Here is an 18,248-nt window from a genome sequence, read left to right as displayed (position 1 = left end):
TGACCGGTACCAGATCGGTACCGGCCATACCGCAATTCGGATCTTCGCAAGCTGGAGCGGCGTCACAAGTATGACCAGTGCCGAGAACGGGATCGGTGCCGGGACTGCGAGTGACGCCGTGAAAGGTGCCGGGACCAAGATCGGGTCCGATGCTGCCCTGCTTCACTCAGCGACAGCGGTCGTATCAGGGACAGTTTTCCCTTCGACGGCACTGCCCGCACCGGAGGTGCCACTGGCTGCAAGGGAGTCTGCCCTGTGAGTGCGATCAAGTCCCATGCTGTAGAGAAGGTCTCCGGTGTGGAGGGCAGCCTTAGCTCGATCACAGTGTGCACCGGGGAGCTAACATGCACTGGACTCGACAGCCCTTGCAACGCCAGACTCGACGGTGCAGGAGCTGTTACTTGTCCTGTGCGCTCCAGCAATGGACACGGCTCCGGCTGAGGTGCAGGAAGTGTCGGTGGCTGTCGAACTGACAAAGAAGAAGCAGTCGGCACCTGCTTGGGCTGCTTCTTCTTCTGGCCCGGAGACAGGGACTGGTGCCGTGATGGTGGAGGTGCCGGGGCGGCCTGACGCCGCAAGTCTTTAGCGGAGTCCAAACGTGGTGCCGGACCAGTCAGTGCTGCAGGGGCACTCCGCACCAAAGACAACGCCGAGTCCCGGTGCGCGGAGGAAGGGACCGGGCTAAGTGCCGCCTCCATAAGGAGCTGCTTGAGTCCAAAGTCCTGCTCCTTTTTGGTCCTTGGCTTGAAGGCTTTGCAAATGCGGCACTTGTCCGCTTGGTGGGATTCCCCCAGACACCTTAGGCAAGAGTCGTGGGGGTCTCCCGTCAGCATCAACTTCAGGCAAGCCGAGCAGGGTTTGAAGCCTGGAGACCCCGGCATGGGCCCCGGTACCAGGACGGGGGAGAGGGGAGAAGACCCCGCTCCACCCTACTCACTATACTACCTATTAACAACTATAAACAACTATTAACAGGTACTAAAAGAAAAGCTAGGGAGAGTGGAGATCAGCTACGCTGCGCTCCACAGTTCCAACGACTGTCAAGGGCGGTGAGAAGGAACTGAGGGGGTGCTAGGTCGGCTGGGGAATATATCCGGCGCCATGAAGGTGCCACTCCAGGGGGCGCCTCAGCCGACCCGAGTGTTGCTGGGGTAAAAAATCTTTGCGGCGCGCACACACCTAATTGGAATCGATATGAGCAAGCACTTGAAGAAGAACAGCCTCTCTTTTCCGGTCTGCTGAATACCCTCTCTACCTTACCTCCTTCTGACCCACTCAGTGCTAGAATCCTTCCTGTGCTCTCCTCATCAAAGCCTCTCATTCTCCTTTTCCTCTACTATCAGCCTGTGGTGTGTTGTGTGTCTCTGGGACAGAGCTTGCGTCCTTGCTACGTTTGGAAAGTGCTCTACAAACCGACAGCTCCTTATGACAATAGCGCTAACACCATCTAGATCAACTCTACTCCAGACAGAGGGTTCTTACCTTTTCCTCCCTCTTCTGACAGTAATAGTAGCAAAGCCTAAAAATACCTTACAGTAAGTCTGGCAAAAACTGTCTCCCTCTTAAGGTCTGGAGGCTATTCCCCACTAGGTAACTTCAGATAAGCCTAATATGGGGCCTAAACGTATAGCTCCATGAGGGCCCGGCTGAGGGTACAGCAAATCAAAGAAATAAAAAGGACTATTAACATCTTCCTTCCTGATTATTTTTAAGTTAGAGGGGAACCAGTGACCTAGGGACGTTTGCGTGACCAATGGGGTGCTTAGTGACAGTAAGCAGTGGGACAAAGCCAGAGCACAAAAGGAGATGGGGTTTGGAAGGAGAGAGGCAGCCAAGCAGTGGAGAAGCAAGAAGGGGAGCTAAAATAGCAAGGAGACTAGAGGAGGAGCAGCTGGCCAGCCCATAAATATTTACCCGCTGAAGTTGTGCCAGCCGGACTAACCAGGAGCAGGGCTTCAACTGCATACTGGTCATGCACAGCAGAGGAGAGGTGTGCCATCTAGTGGAATCAAGATGGAGAAGGAAGAGGCAGGCTGGGTAGCAAAGGAGAGGAGGCAAGCCAGAGCAGGGGGATGCAGAGACAGTTCTGAGAGAAGAGGGCTTAGTACAGGTGGAGGGCTCCATGCGATCCTTTGATCTGAGCATCCCATCAGCAGTGTCAAAAATATTGCCCTGAAAGTCAGGGATGTCTGATGTTAGAACCAATGGGGCTTGACTTGATGTGGCCCTGCTTACACAACAAAGCAGAGCATCCCTATCAACCGCCACTACAAATTACACGGTTCCAGTGTTTCGTAGTATCTGTCAACTATATTCTGCCTGTACGAGACATTGATAATTACCTGTTCCATTGTTGCTTCATGAAGTTCATTCAGATTCAACGTATAAATACCATCTTCAGTTCCAAAGATAATATACTGATCTAAAAAATGAGAGAAACTGGTTTAATCCAAAAGTACAATACTGCTTTTGTAGCAGGATTTAAAATACAAAGGGGAAAGCGAACCTACCTTTAGTATCAGGATGTATCCATGATGTTGCACAGTTAATCTTCAAAGGGCAACCATCAAAAACTTTTGAAAAACATGCTCCCATCTAAAAGAAACCCAAATTTAAACCAGAAACAAGTTTGCAATGTAAAGAGTTTATTTTTGAGTCACCTATTTAATTAAATGTCAGACACATGGACACATTAGTCTTCCTTTTTTCAATCACACAAACCTGTTTTAATAATCACCTGATGCAAAAAACCCTTCATCTTCCCCAAGAACACTACAATACATCCTCTGAAACTTTTTTTTTTCGGCTGAATTTCTACAGAACACCATAGATACAAATCCAGAACAACATGAAAGATTTTTAGTGGCTGTCACACTGACAGCAACACTGAATTCTTTTGGTAATAAACAAATTACTAACAGTATAAAGGCAAAGTAAGCAGATGGATAAATAAAACTGTGCTCCCAGTTATTCTGATTTTAAATGAGATTTCTTACCAGCACCTTTGGTGTTGGCGGTAGACCATTGATTGCTGGCTTCTGTGGGGAGAGAGATAAGTTGTAAAATGATTCACACTAGTTTAAAACTCTACACCAGACATTCATGTGCATGTAACTATACAAGTGAAGTCATGTCACTGACCAATATTTAACAGCTACAGTCTCAAATACTTACTGGAAAGTCTCTTTTGTCTTTTTTACGTGGCAGCTGGGGGACTTGTCCAGAACCTTCTGCATTTTCCTCTGTGAGTTTCAGCATACTATCCCCATTTCCTAAAACAAATCCCACATGCACTTTAATGCATATCTGATAACCAAATTAAGTACAAATAATTTTGCTGCCTACATGCCCTGTTCTCTTCTCTGCAACATAGATAATTAATCCTAAAGAAGAGGGAGGCACCGCTCTGAAGTTAATCTAAGCCAGCTGAACCTTTTCAGAGGGAGTTGTGGAAAAGGGGCCAGTCCAGCTGCCCAGTGCTTAGGGCTCTTCACTACTGAGAGAAACCCGCGTTTGTTGTCATTGCAACCCACTCAGACTGGCGGATGGGAGAACACTGGGCCAACATAGCGATGGTACTGACTGGCTGTAAAAGAGATTCCACTCAGCATCCCTGTGCCAGCAGGAAGTTCCCTGACCTAGGCCTTTAGGGTACGAACCTCCAGGGCACATAGAAAGCCCAGCACATGTAAGAAGGAAAGTCACACTTCAGGAATTACTTCTATTACAATCATGTTTTGCTTAAAGTCAAGTTAGCTCCAAAACGTATTTCTTTTTACGGGAAAAAAGAAACTTTCTGAAAATGTAAATTTAGAGAGACAAGGTGAATGAGGTAATATCTTTTATTGGACCAACTTCTCTTAGCAGAAGGTGTAAGCTGAAAAGTAACTCTGCGCCGCTCAAAAGCTTGTATCTTTCATCAACAGAAGTTGGTCCAGGAAAAGATATTACCTCACCCACCTTGTGTCTCTAATGTCCTGGGACCGACACAGTTACAACAATACTGCAAACAATATAATATAGGCTATTTACCCAAGTCACTGTATCGAGCTGTAAGCAGTCCAGGGCTGCTGAGACTGCTAGTCATACCAATGGGGGGCAGCTCAGCTTGAGGCCCACAAGCTGGAATACTCTGTCTCCTATGAGCTGGCAGCGCTCTACTCTGTGAATCTGGAAAGTGTTTTATTGTCTGAGACTTCTCATCATCCGCAAGGCTTTCTTCAGGGTAATTGTTTATCCTTGGCTGTAATAAATAAAATAGGTGGGGCTTTATAAAATAAAGTGAATGATGATTTTTCAGAGGCATAAAATTATTACATGCTAGCTTTTATGTAGAAAATGTATCATCGTTCTAACAAAGAACATTGACAGCAGGATAATCTATTATCAGAATTATTCTTTTCTTGATTGATTTTGAAAAATAATGGCATAGTGGCAGAAAGAATAATGGTCAACAGGACATAGCACACATATGACATCCTTTCAAGAGGGAAACTGCCTAAAAGCCACTTTTACAAACATAACATATAGGGCCCAGTGACACCCAGTATAATCAAAGTTCAACAGGACTGTACAGGGTGTAGGTGAGCGCAAAATATGGCCCATCATCTGAAGTCCAATAGCTATGTTTCTCCCCAACTGTTAGTAAATTAGCTTCTAAATTTACGAGCAGCTAAAAAGCATCAGACTGAAGTATTTCACAGAGTGTCATTTATCCACAAACTCTTCTTTAAAACACGGCAGAAATTTACCTTAGGAGGTAGTGGTGGTGGTCCTGCTCGCTTTAGGGTTGACCTAAAACAGAAAGGTGCAGTAGCATCTTGGTTATTTATACAAGCACAAAAAACAGATAGGTTCAGCTGAAAATATGAAGTTTGTGGAAATAAGATGAGCTATGTGCATAGAACAGATTGTCTTTTCATAGCTTGACACAAAAACGGGTTAAAGCAGACGTACAATACAAGGAGGATCAGAAAAGCAGGTTAATATTTGTTAGCGGTGTATTTTTTACTTGAATTATGTTCTTTCACAGTGTAATGTTAAAGACAATTGTGTAGTGAAGAGTACTTGAAATTAGCAGGATTAAACAGACGTTAAGATAGCTATTCCTTTGGGGTGATTACCCACACTCCCTTAACTCTCTTTGTTACTCAAGAAAATCTCTCCCAACAATGAAAAGGCTACATTGCTGGATCAGTCGGTAGGTTAGGACACAGAGAAACATCCTCCCAAATTCCTTAAAGTGACAAAAGAAATCGACAGCTGTCTTCTAATAATCATCCTAACACCTACTGAAGGTGTTTGGTTCAAACAACAAAAAACCCATAGCTATTTGACATGGCTTGCCGTTTTTGCTCAAGAATGATTAAGTACTTGAATAGCAGGGATGTCGTAGGGCGGGGGGAGGTGCATTGGCAGAGCTCTGTAGGGACCCTTGTACATCAGCTGTCTGTCCTAAGCCTGGCTCATCATAGTAATAATATCCTCTCATTCTCAACACACATAATCCCCCTTAAAAAAAATAAATCAGACGCTTCCTTGCACACCCCATAATATTTTATTGGAGGGGGGGAAAGAGAAGAGAGGATAGCTCTTCTATCTATAGAGTGCTTTCAGATGTTCTCTTGACGCTTGTGTACACAATGGAGAGTGCATTACATTTATGAGTGCCACTAGCCCTTCACAGTCATGTGGGATAAATACAACATTTTAAGAAAAGAAAAGAAACATTTTGCCAGAACTGTAACTGCTTAAAGAAAGAGCTATAGAGAATACAAGTGAAAATGAAGGAGGTTCACTCACTCTTCAACATCTTCACTGCCATCGCCAAATTTTGTGAACGGTCCCCTAGGTAAAATGTTCATAAAAATAAGAGGCCCACTCTTAAGTTGTGTGAAGATCAATGCAGTCAAAATTTGATTACTGATGCACTTCACTTTGACATTATAGTATCTACCAGCCCATTACAAACACAAAAGTACCTTGCTCTTATTCATTGTGTTAAGCCCTTTTTTCTTTGTGCACTTTATTTTCCCCATACACTAAGGAATAGTTATTTATGTTCTCTTATGCTTGGGTATCAGACACTAGTCTCACACCTCCATCTACTAAGGATATTTAGGCACTGCTGCAATGTCCAATTATGTGTCCTAACAAACAACGGAAAACGGCGAAAGTTAGTGAAAAATGCAGGAATATAGTAAAGAGTCTCACAGATTGTTTTCTTATTATACCGTTAAATATTTTTTCTGTCAAACCTACTGCAGGGTCAACAGAAAAGTCAGATTTTTAACCAAACTTTTAGATTTCTGAAAATCAGCAACTTTCTAGCTAATTTTACAGAGTAGTAACTTCAGTTTATTTCACAGATATGGTTCTAAATAACACTACATTGTAAACCTTCAGTTGCTCAAAATCCATCAACACTAATGCTGCTCATGCGCTCAGGGAGAGAACTATTTTGGTGATGGTCTGTTATGATTAGCTAATCTCAATTATGCCAGTGAGCTCAGGGAAGGACAGACCTTTTTTCTGGAGGTGGAGGTGAGAGTCACAACTTGCCTGTCACAATTTTACTTTTTTAATCATCAGATACAGATTTCTGCAAGGCTAGGGGAACAGGCTGGCAATCAGAATCCATTTTGAAGATACAGTTAGCACAGGGAAATGCTAGAGGTTTGTTTGTTTTTGATAAAACATGGTGGCATCTAAAATTCAGAACAATGATGGACAGACTCCAGTACCACAGGATCCATCTTTCTGTGTGCCTAGCTGTCTAACATCCCCACTAATTAGTACATTCTGTAAGGTTCCATGAAATGCCATGTCAACAGGAAAAAAAGATTACAGGTCCATTTACATAACTACTGAAGAACAAAAGCATATTAATAAAAACATAGCTCTCTGTATACTAATCAATTTCCCTTTGAGCTGCTTCTTCTGAGTGGTCCCAGAACAGCTACTAATGAAACTGGGACTGCTGCCCCAGACACCACCGGGGGGCGGGGGGGAGAATCAATTACCCCCAAGTCATTACCAGATGTGAGCACTAAAAAGTTACTCATGCATAAGGCAGAAAATAGTGCACAAAATATTCATTTTAAATAGTTAAATTATAGATTGAGAAAGTATCAAACCAATTCCCATCTTCCGTAAGCACAAATGGCATTGGTCTTGTTTACATAAAACTAACCCGAGTCAGCGTATAAATCAGTATTCTCTCTGGCATGGGCCAAACCACAGAAAAGCAGCCCACCCCCTCTCTCGAGCCAGCCTTTTCTTTACCATTATGGCACTCTCCAGAATTCCCTCGCTCAGAAGGGCTCAGCATTTCCTGTTTACCCTTCCGAGAAGGAACTGAATTCCAAGAGAATGCCAGAGAAACTCACTGTCCTGGGACTTTACGACTGACCCCCTTCCAGTCAAAAGCATCATTTCATAAACATGTATACTAATTTATAGCCCTTGTTACGTTGTTCATAGCTGCTTTTGATGCAGTTTTATATATACAACCTACATTATACAAAAAGCCACAGCATTAAAGAATCAAATTCATATCCATGGGTAGTTTTGAAGACGACACAGAAATCCTGGAGATTCCAGCTGCCCACAGAACAGCCTCGTCAGTAACATGTAAGGCTTTCCAGCTCTACTAGCCAGTGTCACATAAGCAAAACAAGAAAAGGGTGAGGAAAAGGAGTTGTTCCTGTTTCTGGGGAGAGGACGGGCCAGGCCTACAAAACCATCTTGAATTTTCACTATTGAAGGAGCAAAGATGAGAAGAAAACAGAAAATAAATTGAAGGATAAACTGTCACACATTTAAAAACAATGGATTTATTATACTTTGCATGACATGACCGGTTGGATTGCAGAACTGTAATGTTGGAAATGAGCTATATGCTAAAGGTTATCTGCAAAATTTAAACACAAAAGCATATTGTGCACTGACTGCCTCCAAATAAAGAAAGGAGCAAGGGATTTTTCAGCCTAGCAGTAATTTAAACCTGGTTAAAATACTCTTTCCTGTTTAGCTGGATCATTGAGAGGGTAATACCACTTCTTGTTATAACTTCAAAAAGATCAGCTTTAAAGCAGTTTAGCAGTGTGCAGTAACAGGAAGCCCTGCGCAGCTACGTGGTCAAATTCAGCCCTGGCTTCAACAGAGTTGTGCTCACTAACTTCAGGGTTATCTTTGACCTACAGTAAGTTGGGATTTAAAATGTTGGGGAGGTAAAAGCTAAATTGTTAACTGACTGTACTGTAGAATACACTGCACCTATAACAGACACATACCACAAACACTTAAGCAATTTTTAAAAGCCAAGTATTTGAAAGTCAGTTCCTCCTTTACTTACTTGCAAAGACTGCTCGTCAGCATTCTGCATGCGCCTTGCAACACGTGGTGACATCACAACCACTCACCAGTGCAGGGAGTGTTGCAAGGCCAATGCAGAATCCTGAACTGAATTCTTTGAAAGGCAAGTAAAACAAAAACTGATTTTAGTTATTTTGTTTTAATACATACTCTACATATACTACACGTTCCCACACTGACTGGGGAGCATAACCGATCCCCCCCCAAAAATGCTGTTCGTCTTTCACAGGGATCAAAACGGCACAGAAGTGATTATCCTTGCCCGGATGAGCTGACCAACTGGATCACAAGAACTGCACTGCAATATTGTATTCAACGTGAAGGCCAAATAATTTTTACCTATACTTTGGCCTGTCTTACTTTATCAAAGGACATAAAAAACAGAATTAATCAGTTCAAGGTTTTGAGGTTTTTTAAAACACAATTCTGGGTTTCTTTTCACATAATCAAAACTATGAAAATGCTACTGAACTGTGTACGTACTTGCTGCTGCTTCCACCATCAACAAAAGGGTTCCAGTGTGAAGCAAAGTCTGTGCCTGCTGCCACAATCTGAAGATGCAGAAATTTCAGTTCAACAATTATTTATTTAATTGAAAAAAACTATTCTCTAAACATATTTCCAGAGCATCCTGGGGGGCTTGGAAGGTAGAGAACTGCAGAAAATAATCACCCATAAACAGAGGCACTTCAGTTTCAAAGTCCAAATGTTTTTTAGTCTGATTATTGAAAATAAATAAATAAATAAATTCCAACCTTCCTTTAATTTGGGCTTGAAAACACCACCTGGAAATGGTGAAGCACCCAGGTTCAACAGACGAAAAATGACTTAATTAAAGTGTTCTGGTACAAACTTGATAAGGAGAAAGCTTTTCTCCGTGGGTACTGGTGTAACAGACCACTGCTACTCTTGGGGACCATGATCCCCGAATGAGATCCCATTGCGACTCACGGAACTACAGCTCTCTGAGGGTTGTTACCCCGCACCCTGGACAGCAGGCATTACACTGCACTCTTGCTGAGCTCCCAGCCCCATCAATGCCTTTTCACCAATGACTGGTGGAGGAGCTCCTGGTGAATGCTGTTAGTGCAGCACTCATTAAAGTGACCTTAGACTTGTTAAAAAAAATTAAAATTTTCCTTGCGAATCAAGCCAACCCGCCTCCAATTCTGCAGTTCTTTAAAAAATTATTGTGAGCGGTTGCTGCTTTCTGTAATCAGCTTGGGTCAGTTGCTTCCCCACTAACTTCCCCTTCACGGGGACAGTTAACATCATGAGTGTAGAGGTTTTTTGTCCAGCGATTAGGCCCCAAAGAGACCAAGCTGGGAAAGGGTGCAAAATTTTGACATGAAAAAGGCCCATCTGGCCAACAGGAAAATGGCTTTAAACATCCAGATCCTGATTTTCATAATGCTGAGCACCTATGTTTCCAACTGGAGTAAGTGGGAGCTGCTGGGACTGAGCTCTCAGGAAGAATCAGGCCCATTGCATCCACAGCCGCCCTCTGCTCCAGATGAACGTGAGCTGGCTGGTGGCATTCCATTAATCTGAAGTAACCATAACTGCTGAGAGTTAAAACAAACAGCAAGTGGCACACAATGGAGGAACGTGGCTGTGCTCTGAGTAACAGAGTAGAAGAAATAATATTGGCTGGTAGAGAGATCTAAGGGAATCAAATTCAGAATCTCTTTTCACATTCCTACACTAATTGGTGCATTTCAATTTGCACATGAAGAAGATCCTCCGCATGAACCACAGAGAGCAATTCATTTTCTTCAGAATGTGGCGACTGTCTGAAAACGGATAGTTGTCTTCTCGTGACTCTTTTTATACTCTGATACATATTACTTAACAGAGTTAAAGTATAAAACAATAAGGACATTATTATAATCACAAACAATGAAAAACCAAGTCCTACCATTTCATCCCGAGCTTCCGTTTCTTTCCGTAAGGGAGGCTCAAACTGCAACTTGTCAACTGTAAAACATCACATTTTCAACTTTACATGTAACATTCTACTGACATCCTCTTATAGCCAGACTATTAAAGTAAGCAGCATGCTGTAGCATATAAAAAACAAAAGTGCACACTGCAATGTTATGTAATGCTTCATTTTAACTTGCCTATAAAATTCTAAACTCTTTGAGCCACGAACATTTGTTTTTATGGAAGTCTTCAATGTCTAAATGTTTGCACTTGCAATGTATTTGTTATGAAACAACCTACAGAAAAGGAAACTGAGAAAAGAGCAGTTAGAATCCCCATTTAAAGTAGTCCAAATGATAATTATTTAGTTTGCGTGGGCACTTCTCCAAACACAGAGAAAGCCAGTTCCTACTTCAAAGGGCTCCAAAATTTCAGCACTTTCCCCCCACTCCAGCTGAAAGTGACCGAATAGCGTGTCAACATTGCATGGAGTGTAAGGACTTGCATTCCTTTTGAGTTTAACATACACCATAGTCAGTACAGCAGATGTGACCATAATATTTATCGTCACATATCTAACAATAATTTAGTTTGCTTGGGCACTTTATTATGGTCACATGTCTAATATCTAATAATATCTACTAATTATTTAGTTTGCAAGGGCACTTCTTCAAACACAGAGAAAGCCAGTTCCTGCTTCAACAGGCTCCAATATTTCAGTATCCCCCCCCCCACCCCCTTTGGAAAGTGACTGAGTAGCGTGTGAATGCTGCATGGAGCGTAAGGACTTGCACTCCTTTTGAGTTTAACCTACACCATATCGTCAGCACATCAGATGTGACCATAACAAGTGGAGCATCCTCCAGTGGTTAGGATGAGGTTTAGCTGACCATCAATGTGAAAACTAGCACAAAATCAGAGTGGCACCAAATTGCCATCTACGTTTCTATATTTTCCCTCGCCAGTGAGGGCCAAGACATCTGTGTGTAAGAACATGCTCTCCCACTAAAATAATCAACTTGGTCTTCCTGCTTAATGCTTCTATTAAATTATTATTTTTTTAATAGTAGGCATTCAAAGTTTGGCACCATACCATGGCAGAGAGAAGCTGATTACAGAAGAAACAATACCCTGGTTTTATAGAAATGTTTGCATCCTGCAATGACATGAAATGAAGCAACAGAAGAAATGAAGGTATGCAAGTTTTAATTTTGGTTTTGGCAAAATACCGTGGAGATTTTTTTGTTGGTGTTCTTTTTCTTTCAGTGAGCCAATGGTAAACTGGCTCTCTAAGGTTTGCTATAAAAGAGTGACATGGACACAATGTATCAGGAAGAATAAACCAGCACCACAAAATGGGAAAAAGCACATTAGGGACTTACAATTTATCTCTGACGCTGTTCTTTCCGCTCTAGCATTCCTGTTTGTAGAGCGAATGGTGTGGCGAACAACAGAGTGAGGCTGTTAGAAACAGAAACATTACAATTCAGTTATATTGTCTTCACCTTAGATCTCATACCATAATTAAAGGGAAACTATTACAATGGGACACACTCTCTATTGCCTGCACACAAGCCCCTGGTACCTGACAGCAAGCTTAACCTCAACCCTGTGGCAAGGCATCCTGGTTTCTACTGTACTGCTGTGCAGCAGAGTAGAATAATTTTTCAACCCCTCTCTGAAGTGAGAATCTAAGTTTACAGAGGGAAAACAGGAGACGATTTTTAAACATCGGCTTTTCAAAATAGGAAAAACACAAATACGTTCTCACCTCAAAATCATCATCATCAGCTTCACTGTAATGTGTATGGTTGTCAGGATTATTTACTTTGTCCAACAGCTCAACTGCTAGAGATCTCGAGAGACCGGGTTGTCCTACAAAACTATGCTAAAAATCACAAAAAAAACAACATTACAGTATGTTTAATAGGAGGCTTATATTTAATCCTGTACGTCTGGGCTTCAAAAGATTAGCCTCCTTGTTCTGCAAAACTTTAAAGAGATTTTCTGAAGAGTGTCTCCTGAGCAAGTAGGCCTCTAAAGCATGCATCTGTTTTGGCCTGACCACATTATGCGTCAGTTCCAATTAGAAATTAAGACCTTAGTTGTGCAAACATTGATGCATTTGCTTAACTTTATGCATGTAAGTAGTTCCATGGAGCTCAACGGGACTCTTTAGGTGAGTAGAATTAAGCATTTGAGTAACTGTTTTCTGAATCAAGGCCTAATTTTGCCTTATGGGGTGACTAGTAAACAATCTATACAGCTAATTCTACCAAACTGGGGCACACGGTTACAAAATGCCTATCTTTGGACAATTAAAGCTGGACTTATCTTGCAGTGTAGACAGGCATCTTTATAAAATCTTGCCACCAAATAAAACTTTTGTATATTCCGTAAGATTCCAATTTCACTTTTGCTGCGTTTGCACAATTAAGCACACTTGTATGATAACAGTGTGAAACATAGCCCGTTTGGTGCACTAATGACTTCTTTCTCTGTGAAACAATAGATTTAATGGTGACATTGCAAGTTCTGACTTCTTTTTCAACACTTACAGTAAGGAGTCTTTCTGCGGTTGGTCTCTTCTTTGGATTTTTTGTAAGTGCTATTTTGACAAAATTATGGAATGTTGATGACCTTTACACAAAAAGACAAAGAAAAAATTGAATACTTAAAATCAAGTTAAGTTTTTCTGAAAAGGAAAAAATAACGGTCACTTTCAATGTAACTGCTATATAAATGGCAAGACATCTACTAAATTAGAATCCTGGTCAAATATCCCATGGCATTTCAGATTTATACCATTCTGCTGCTGAGTTAACTAGCAGGAGATTACTACTACTGTCCCTTTGGAAAAAAGAGTCAAAAGGTCAGATTCCATTTGAAGTCTTATGGCACTATATAACAGAAATAAAAATAATATAGTGAATTAGGTATACACTACAGCAAACCCACAAAATCCAGGCAAGTCTGACACTCCACATTATCTCATGTCACCAGGAGGAAAATAAAATGCACAATGGTGTAAGATCAGGAGAAAGCATCAACCTCCTCTTTCAAATACATGGCTGAGATTTTCAAAGCAGTTCAGATGATTTAACGACACCGCTCTTCTTTTAAATTAATGCAAGATGGAGGCTAAGTCTCATCCTACAATTTTTACTTGTCTTTCTTGCAAGTGTTTATTTTAATGTATCTTTCAAAGGATAGATTAGCCTGAATTTGATGACTTTCAGGGCACGTTGCAAAACTTATCCCTCAGGTATTTGAAAACAAAAAGGAATTGGACTGGTGGAGGGCGGGGGCTGATTATCTGCTTCTTGGAGGTGGGTTGTACTGAACTTTACTACTGCACCTGGAGTTTTATTTGTGATGTGCTTTTAAGTTATGGCAAGAATGCCTAGAGTATAAAGATAGGTACTCTTAGCATGTGCACAAATCTCGGGGGGGGGGGGGGGAGGGGAAGAGGAAGAAAGAGGTGCAGAGTGCAAAGTTTAGTGCAGAATGAAATTCACAGAAGGACGATTTTCCAGATGATAAACAATTTTAAAGTTTCTGCCCGCAGCAATACTGGCAGAATCCCCCTCTCACAGACTTAAGGAAAAAAGGACAGCTACTTGGTCACTAGCAGCATTCTAAGTACATAAATGGGATTAACTGCTTCACTACAGTGAGTCTTGATCACATGCACAGCGTCAAACTAATTGTCAAATGTGTGTTCTGGAAGGAGATTTCTCTCTCTCTCTCTCCAGGCAGCAGACCAGAGGGAGTTTTCCTTTTTCTCTGGACCAGCAGAGGAAGAGCAATTAGCATTATGTGGGCCTGTCCCACACAATCAGTTTCCTGCCATTGCAGAAGTATGTGCACTGCTGGACCTCGGTCCTCTCTGTTGCATTTGTTTCTAGGTTCCTATAAAATCAAATCAATTACCAAAAAAAAAAAAAAAAAATCTATCTTGCTTGCTGGTACATACTGCAGATGTCTCAGGCTAAAACACTTCATCCTCAGGGAAATCATCTTTCAGACCACTGGGATGAAAACTAATGCACAACACTTTTAGCAATGGTTTTCTTCTTCCACAGAGCAGTATGAATTAATGTCCCATTTTTAGAGATAGATTGTTTTAAAGCATGATTTACCAGGGGTGAATTATGTTCCAATAAAAATTTCTGAGTTTGAGCAAATAATGAAGACTTTTTTGTCACTGCAGAAGTCAAAGCAATTCAAAAATTCATGACCTATACTAAATTTAGCCCTGAGCCCGCACTGAGAGCTTCACAGTTCAGACTCCCCTTGATTTAATGAGGCGCTGCATGAACAGGGAGCCTGTTCACATGGTTTTCACTCCAGGATCAGACTCTTTTGCTGTAATTAAGTATTTTAAGTTTAGCAGTAAGAACTGAATTCAAAGGGACAACTCATGTATATAAGTCCCAAATGTGCATATGTGTTCGCAGGTGCAGGGCATATACTTATGAACTGCTGACATAAATAATCATTCACATGATCTTTAAAACATGCCCTGAACAAAGGGAGAAAAATTTTATTTGACTTACCATTTTGCTTTTTCCTTGAGCTTTGGAGGTTGAAAGTTACTTTTAGACATTAGAAATAAAGCCCTAAGATAAAGAAAGCATAATAATAATATACAATATGAAAATAATTCATTTTATTCTAATATCTTGAGACTGAATAAAATACTGTACACAGCAGTTCTATTACCCCACAAGAGACAATATGAGCTGATGAAAACCCAAATGAGTTCTGTAGCATGTAACATAAAAGATCTTGTAAGAGACAAAATAAAGCCGTTGATTTCTTTAATTATGAACAGTGTTTTTGAAATAAAATCTGTTTATTTTCTTGTGCAACCCTGCTAACTATAGGGCTACTATAGAGTTCAGGAACTAAAACACTTACAAAATGTTACGTCCTTAAGAATCGGATTCCAGAATCTGAATCGACATCTTTAAATCAAGACTGGATGACTTTTACAAAAGGCATGGTGCACTAAAACAGAAATTATGGGCTTGATGTAGGAATCCCTGGGAGAGGTTATAAGGCTTGGGTTATGCAGGACAGACTAGACGATTGTAATGGTCCCTTATGGACTATGGATTTAAGAAAATGCTTGAAACGAGCAAGTCTCATGAACAGCAGACCTCATTGGATGAAGGTCAAACATCGGCGGCTGAAGTTCTCCAAGTTCGATTGCTGTTATGCCAACTGCCCAGATATCACAGAGTTGGTTGTAACCGCCATTCTTTTCCACTGCTGCAACTTCTGGGGCCATCCTTAAAATGTAAAATCATCATTTGATTACATACTATAGACCATCACTTCCATAGCACCTCCTTTGACCTGAGGATCTCAAATCTCTTTACATGATTACTGTGGAATTCATTCCAAGGCAAAGGGCCTATGCAAAGAGTGTAAATGGGGCCTGATGTGATCCTCTGCACTGGGATGAATTCCTTCCATTAAAAGAACAAAGACACAAAGGGTAAGTGTCTTGGCCAAAATCATGAATTCTATAGCAGAGCCAGGAATACAACCCAAGTCTTGTGATACCCAGTCTAATCCTCTAACCCCAGCACAATCTTTCTCCCCTCAGTCTGTTTTCTCTAATATGAAGCAGAATACAGTATGCAATTTAAAAAAAATCTATAATTTAAGTGTTTTGTCTATATTCAGTCCTCATTATGGCTATTATGCTAATGAGGGATCTCTGTATTAAGGCACAGCTTCAATTCAATGCAGTTAAATTTGCATTTTTATACAACCTAAAAATTATGAAGTTGAAAATGTCTGGCATTTCAAAGCCTTAAATAGCAAAGACTGTGTTGAAACAAAAATAGCTGAAATGTGCTTCTTTACACTGTAATGTGCCCTGCATGGGAGAAACCCAGATGCCTACCATGTATAACAAACAACATTCAGCACTGTATTAGATTGGCATAGGCTGCTGTTACAGTGATATTACAAAGCAACAAAATGACAATGTCATCTCTTGCCCAAGCACATTACTAAATCAGAAATAGTTTAGATAACTATATGATGTCTGGAGTTAAAACATATCTGTATTTTAGAAGCTTAAGTATAATTTGTAAATACTGACTTCACTTTGCATGTAGTCATTCTATGAATCAAAGCAATTTATTACCAGTAAGGGGTACCAATAAAAGATTTTCTCTTCGCAATGGTGGCTGTTATTTTTGCTGCTACTCCAAAGTCAGCTGTAAAACAAAATTACATCATCATTAAACATTTCCTAAAGATTGAATGTTTAATGAAAAACCAGCACCACTCTAGGAAGTTATTATAAATCAACAACACACACATTCCTAGGTAATAAAATTAAGATAATTGTTTACAATGTTAATCTCTCAGGTAAAGAAGAGCAGAAAATTCTAGCCGGACATTTTTTTTTTTTGAATGTCTGGAAATTGAAAGTTAGGTTTCTCCAAACTGCCTTAAAAATGACCCTGTTTCCCCGCTTACCTCCACCTGTCTTATCACACCATAACTGAATCGTATCAGGACAGAATGTTATATATTCTAATTAATATATACTGGAGGGAAGACAGATTGGCATTGTAATTATATGAGAGTGCGCTGTGTCAATGAGGAAACAACAGGGGAGATGTTTTGTTCTTATTGTTAAGACAAGAGATGCAATGGGCACTCTCCAAAGATGATAGCAGAGCTACACTGAACGCATGGTATTGCAGATAATCATCCTATGTTCCCAGAGCCAGAAATCATGCCAGTCTAGTTTTGTTTTACTGTATTTACCCTATAGTACCTGAAAAATTGTAGTTCATATTGTAGGCAAAGGATGGCTGGCCAGTAGGTAGAAAATGGGTATCCATGTGTGATCACAGTTAAAGTTGTTAATGGAAACTCAGCTATGAGGTTTCTAGGCTTTCAATTAAAAAAAAATATCGTGTCCTCCTAATATATTGCTTCCGCACACCCACAATGGAGAAGTGAAGTTAGCCATGTGGCCACATTCATTTCTATGTGCTTGCTTTACATATTCTGTTTAGCAAAAAAATCCAAGAGGACTTGTAGCACCTTAGAGACTAACAAAATTTATTTGGACATAAGCTTTTGTGGTCTAAAACCCACTCCATCGGATGCATGCAGTGGAAAATAGAGTATGAAGATTATATATACATATATATATATATATATATATATATATATATATATATATATATATATAATTACACACACACACACACACACAAGATGAAAAAATGGGTGTTACCATACCAACTGTAACGAGACCAAATTGGGTCATTACACAAAGTAGAACTATTTCCCCATGCTAATTTTTCCCCTTCTGTTACTCACACCTTCTTGTCAACTGTTTGAAATGGGCCATCCTGATTATCACTACACAAGGTTTTTTTCTCCTGCTGATAATAGCCCATCTTAATTGATTAGTCTTGTTACAGTTGGTATGGCAACACCCATTTTTTCATGTGTACATATATATCTATCTTCCTACTGTATTTTCCACTGCATGCATCTGATGAAGCGGGTTTTAGCCCATGAAAGCTTATGCCCAAATAAATTTGTTAGTCTCTAAGGTGCCATAAGTACTCCTTGTTCTTTTTGCTGATACAGACTAACGCGGCTACCACTCTGAAACATATCCTGTTTAGGTAAATACAAGACAGGAGAAAGGAGTATTCATAACTCATACTCTGCTGACAGTTCTCGTCAGAGTGAACTGTTGTGTAGCTACAATGTAAGTGCAAAAGGTGTCTCACTGAAACAAAGCATCTGAATTGATACCTTAACTTACCACCTTTTGATTGGTTCAATTAAAAAACCCTCATTCATTTTCTATTTTACTGGTAATTTCAACTCAACTTACCTAACTTTATGTCTCCATGGTCTGTTAGCAGAATATTTGCACCCTAAAACAAAAC

At 40.6% G+C, this 18,248-nt stretch overlaps 1 protein-coding gene across 3 annotated transcripts in view; it reads right to left on the bottom strand.

The window, feature by feature from the left end:
- Positions 1-18,248, bottom strand: part of MAP4K5 (mitogen-activated protein kinase kinase kinase kinase 5) — an 89,238-nt gene that overhangs the window by 23,056 nt on the left and 47,934 nt on the right. For 2 of the 3 annotated variants that reach the window (XM_074956550.1, XM_074956552.1), the window contains 16 exons: positions 18,194-18,236; positions 16,469-16,541; positions 15,468-15,599; positions 14,862-14,924; positions 12,861-12,942; positions 12,074-12,190; positions 11,685-11,763; positions 10,295-10,353; positions 8,860-8,927; positions 5,803-5,847; positions 4,752-4,794; positions 4,033-4,243; positions 3,175-3,272; positions 2,997-3,038; positions 2,511-2,595; positions 2,343-2,422 (listed from right to left, as the gene is read on the bottom strand). In XM_074956550.1, coding sequence (XP_074812651.1) covers positions 2,343-2,422; positions 2,511-2,595; positions 2,997-3,038; positions 3,175-3,272; positions 4,033-4,243; positions 4,752-4,794; positions 5,803-5,847; positions 8,860-8,927; positions 10,295-10,353; positions 11,685-11,763; positions 12,074-12,190; positions 12,861-12,942; positions 14,862-14,924; positions 15,468-15,599; positions 16,469-16,541; positions 18,194-18,236 — 1,320 coding nt within the window. The remainder of the gene's footprint in view (positions 1-2,342; positions 2,423-2,510; positions 2,596-2,996; positions 3,039-3,174; positions 3,273-4,032; positions 4,244-4,751; positions 4,795-5,802; positions 5,848-8,859; positions 8,928-10,294; positions 10,354-11,684; positions 11,764-12,073; positions 12,191-12,860; positions 12,943-14,861; positions 14,925-15,467; positions 15,600-16,468; positions 16,542-18,193; positions 18,237-18,248) is intronic. The other variant, XM_074956551.1, reaches the window with a different exon arrangement.

Source organism: Natator depressus, chromosome 6 (assembly GCF_965152275.1).
Source record: "Natator depressus isolate rNatDep1 chromosome 6, rNatDep2.hap1, whole genome shotgun sequence".
NCBI classification, from domain to species: Eukaryota; Metazoa; Chordata; order Testudines; family Cheloniidae; genus Natator; species Natator depressus.
The sequence above is the reverse complement of the archived record's forward strand: the minus strand, read 5'-3'. Positions and strand labels throughout refer to the sequence as shown.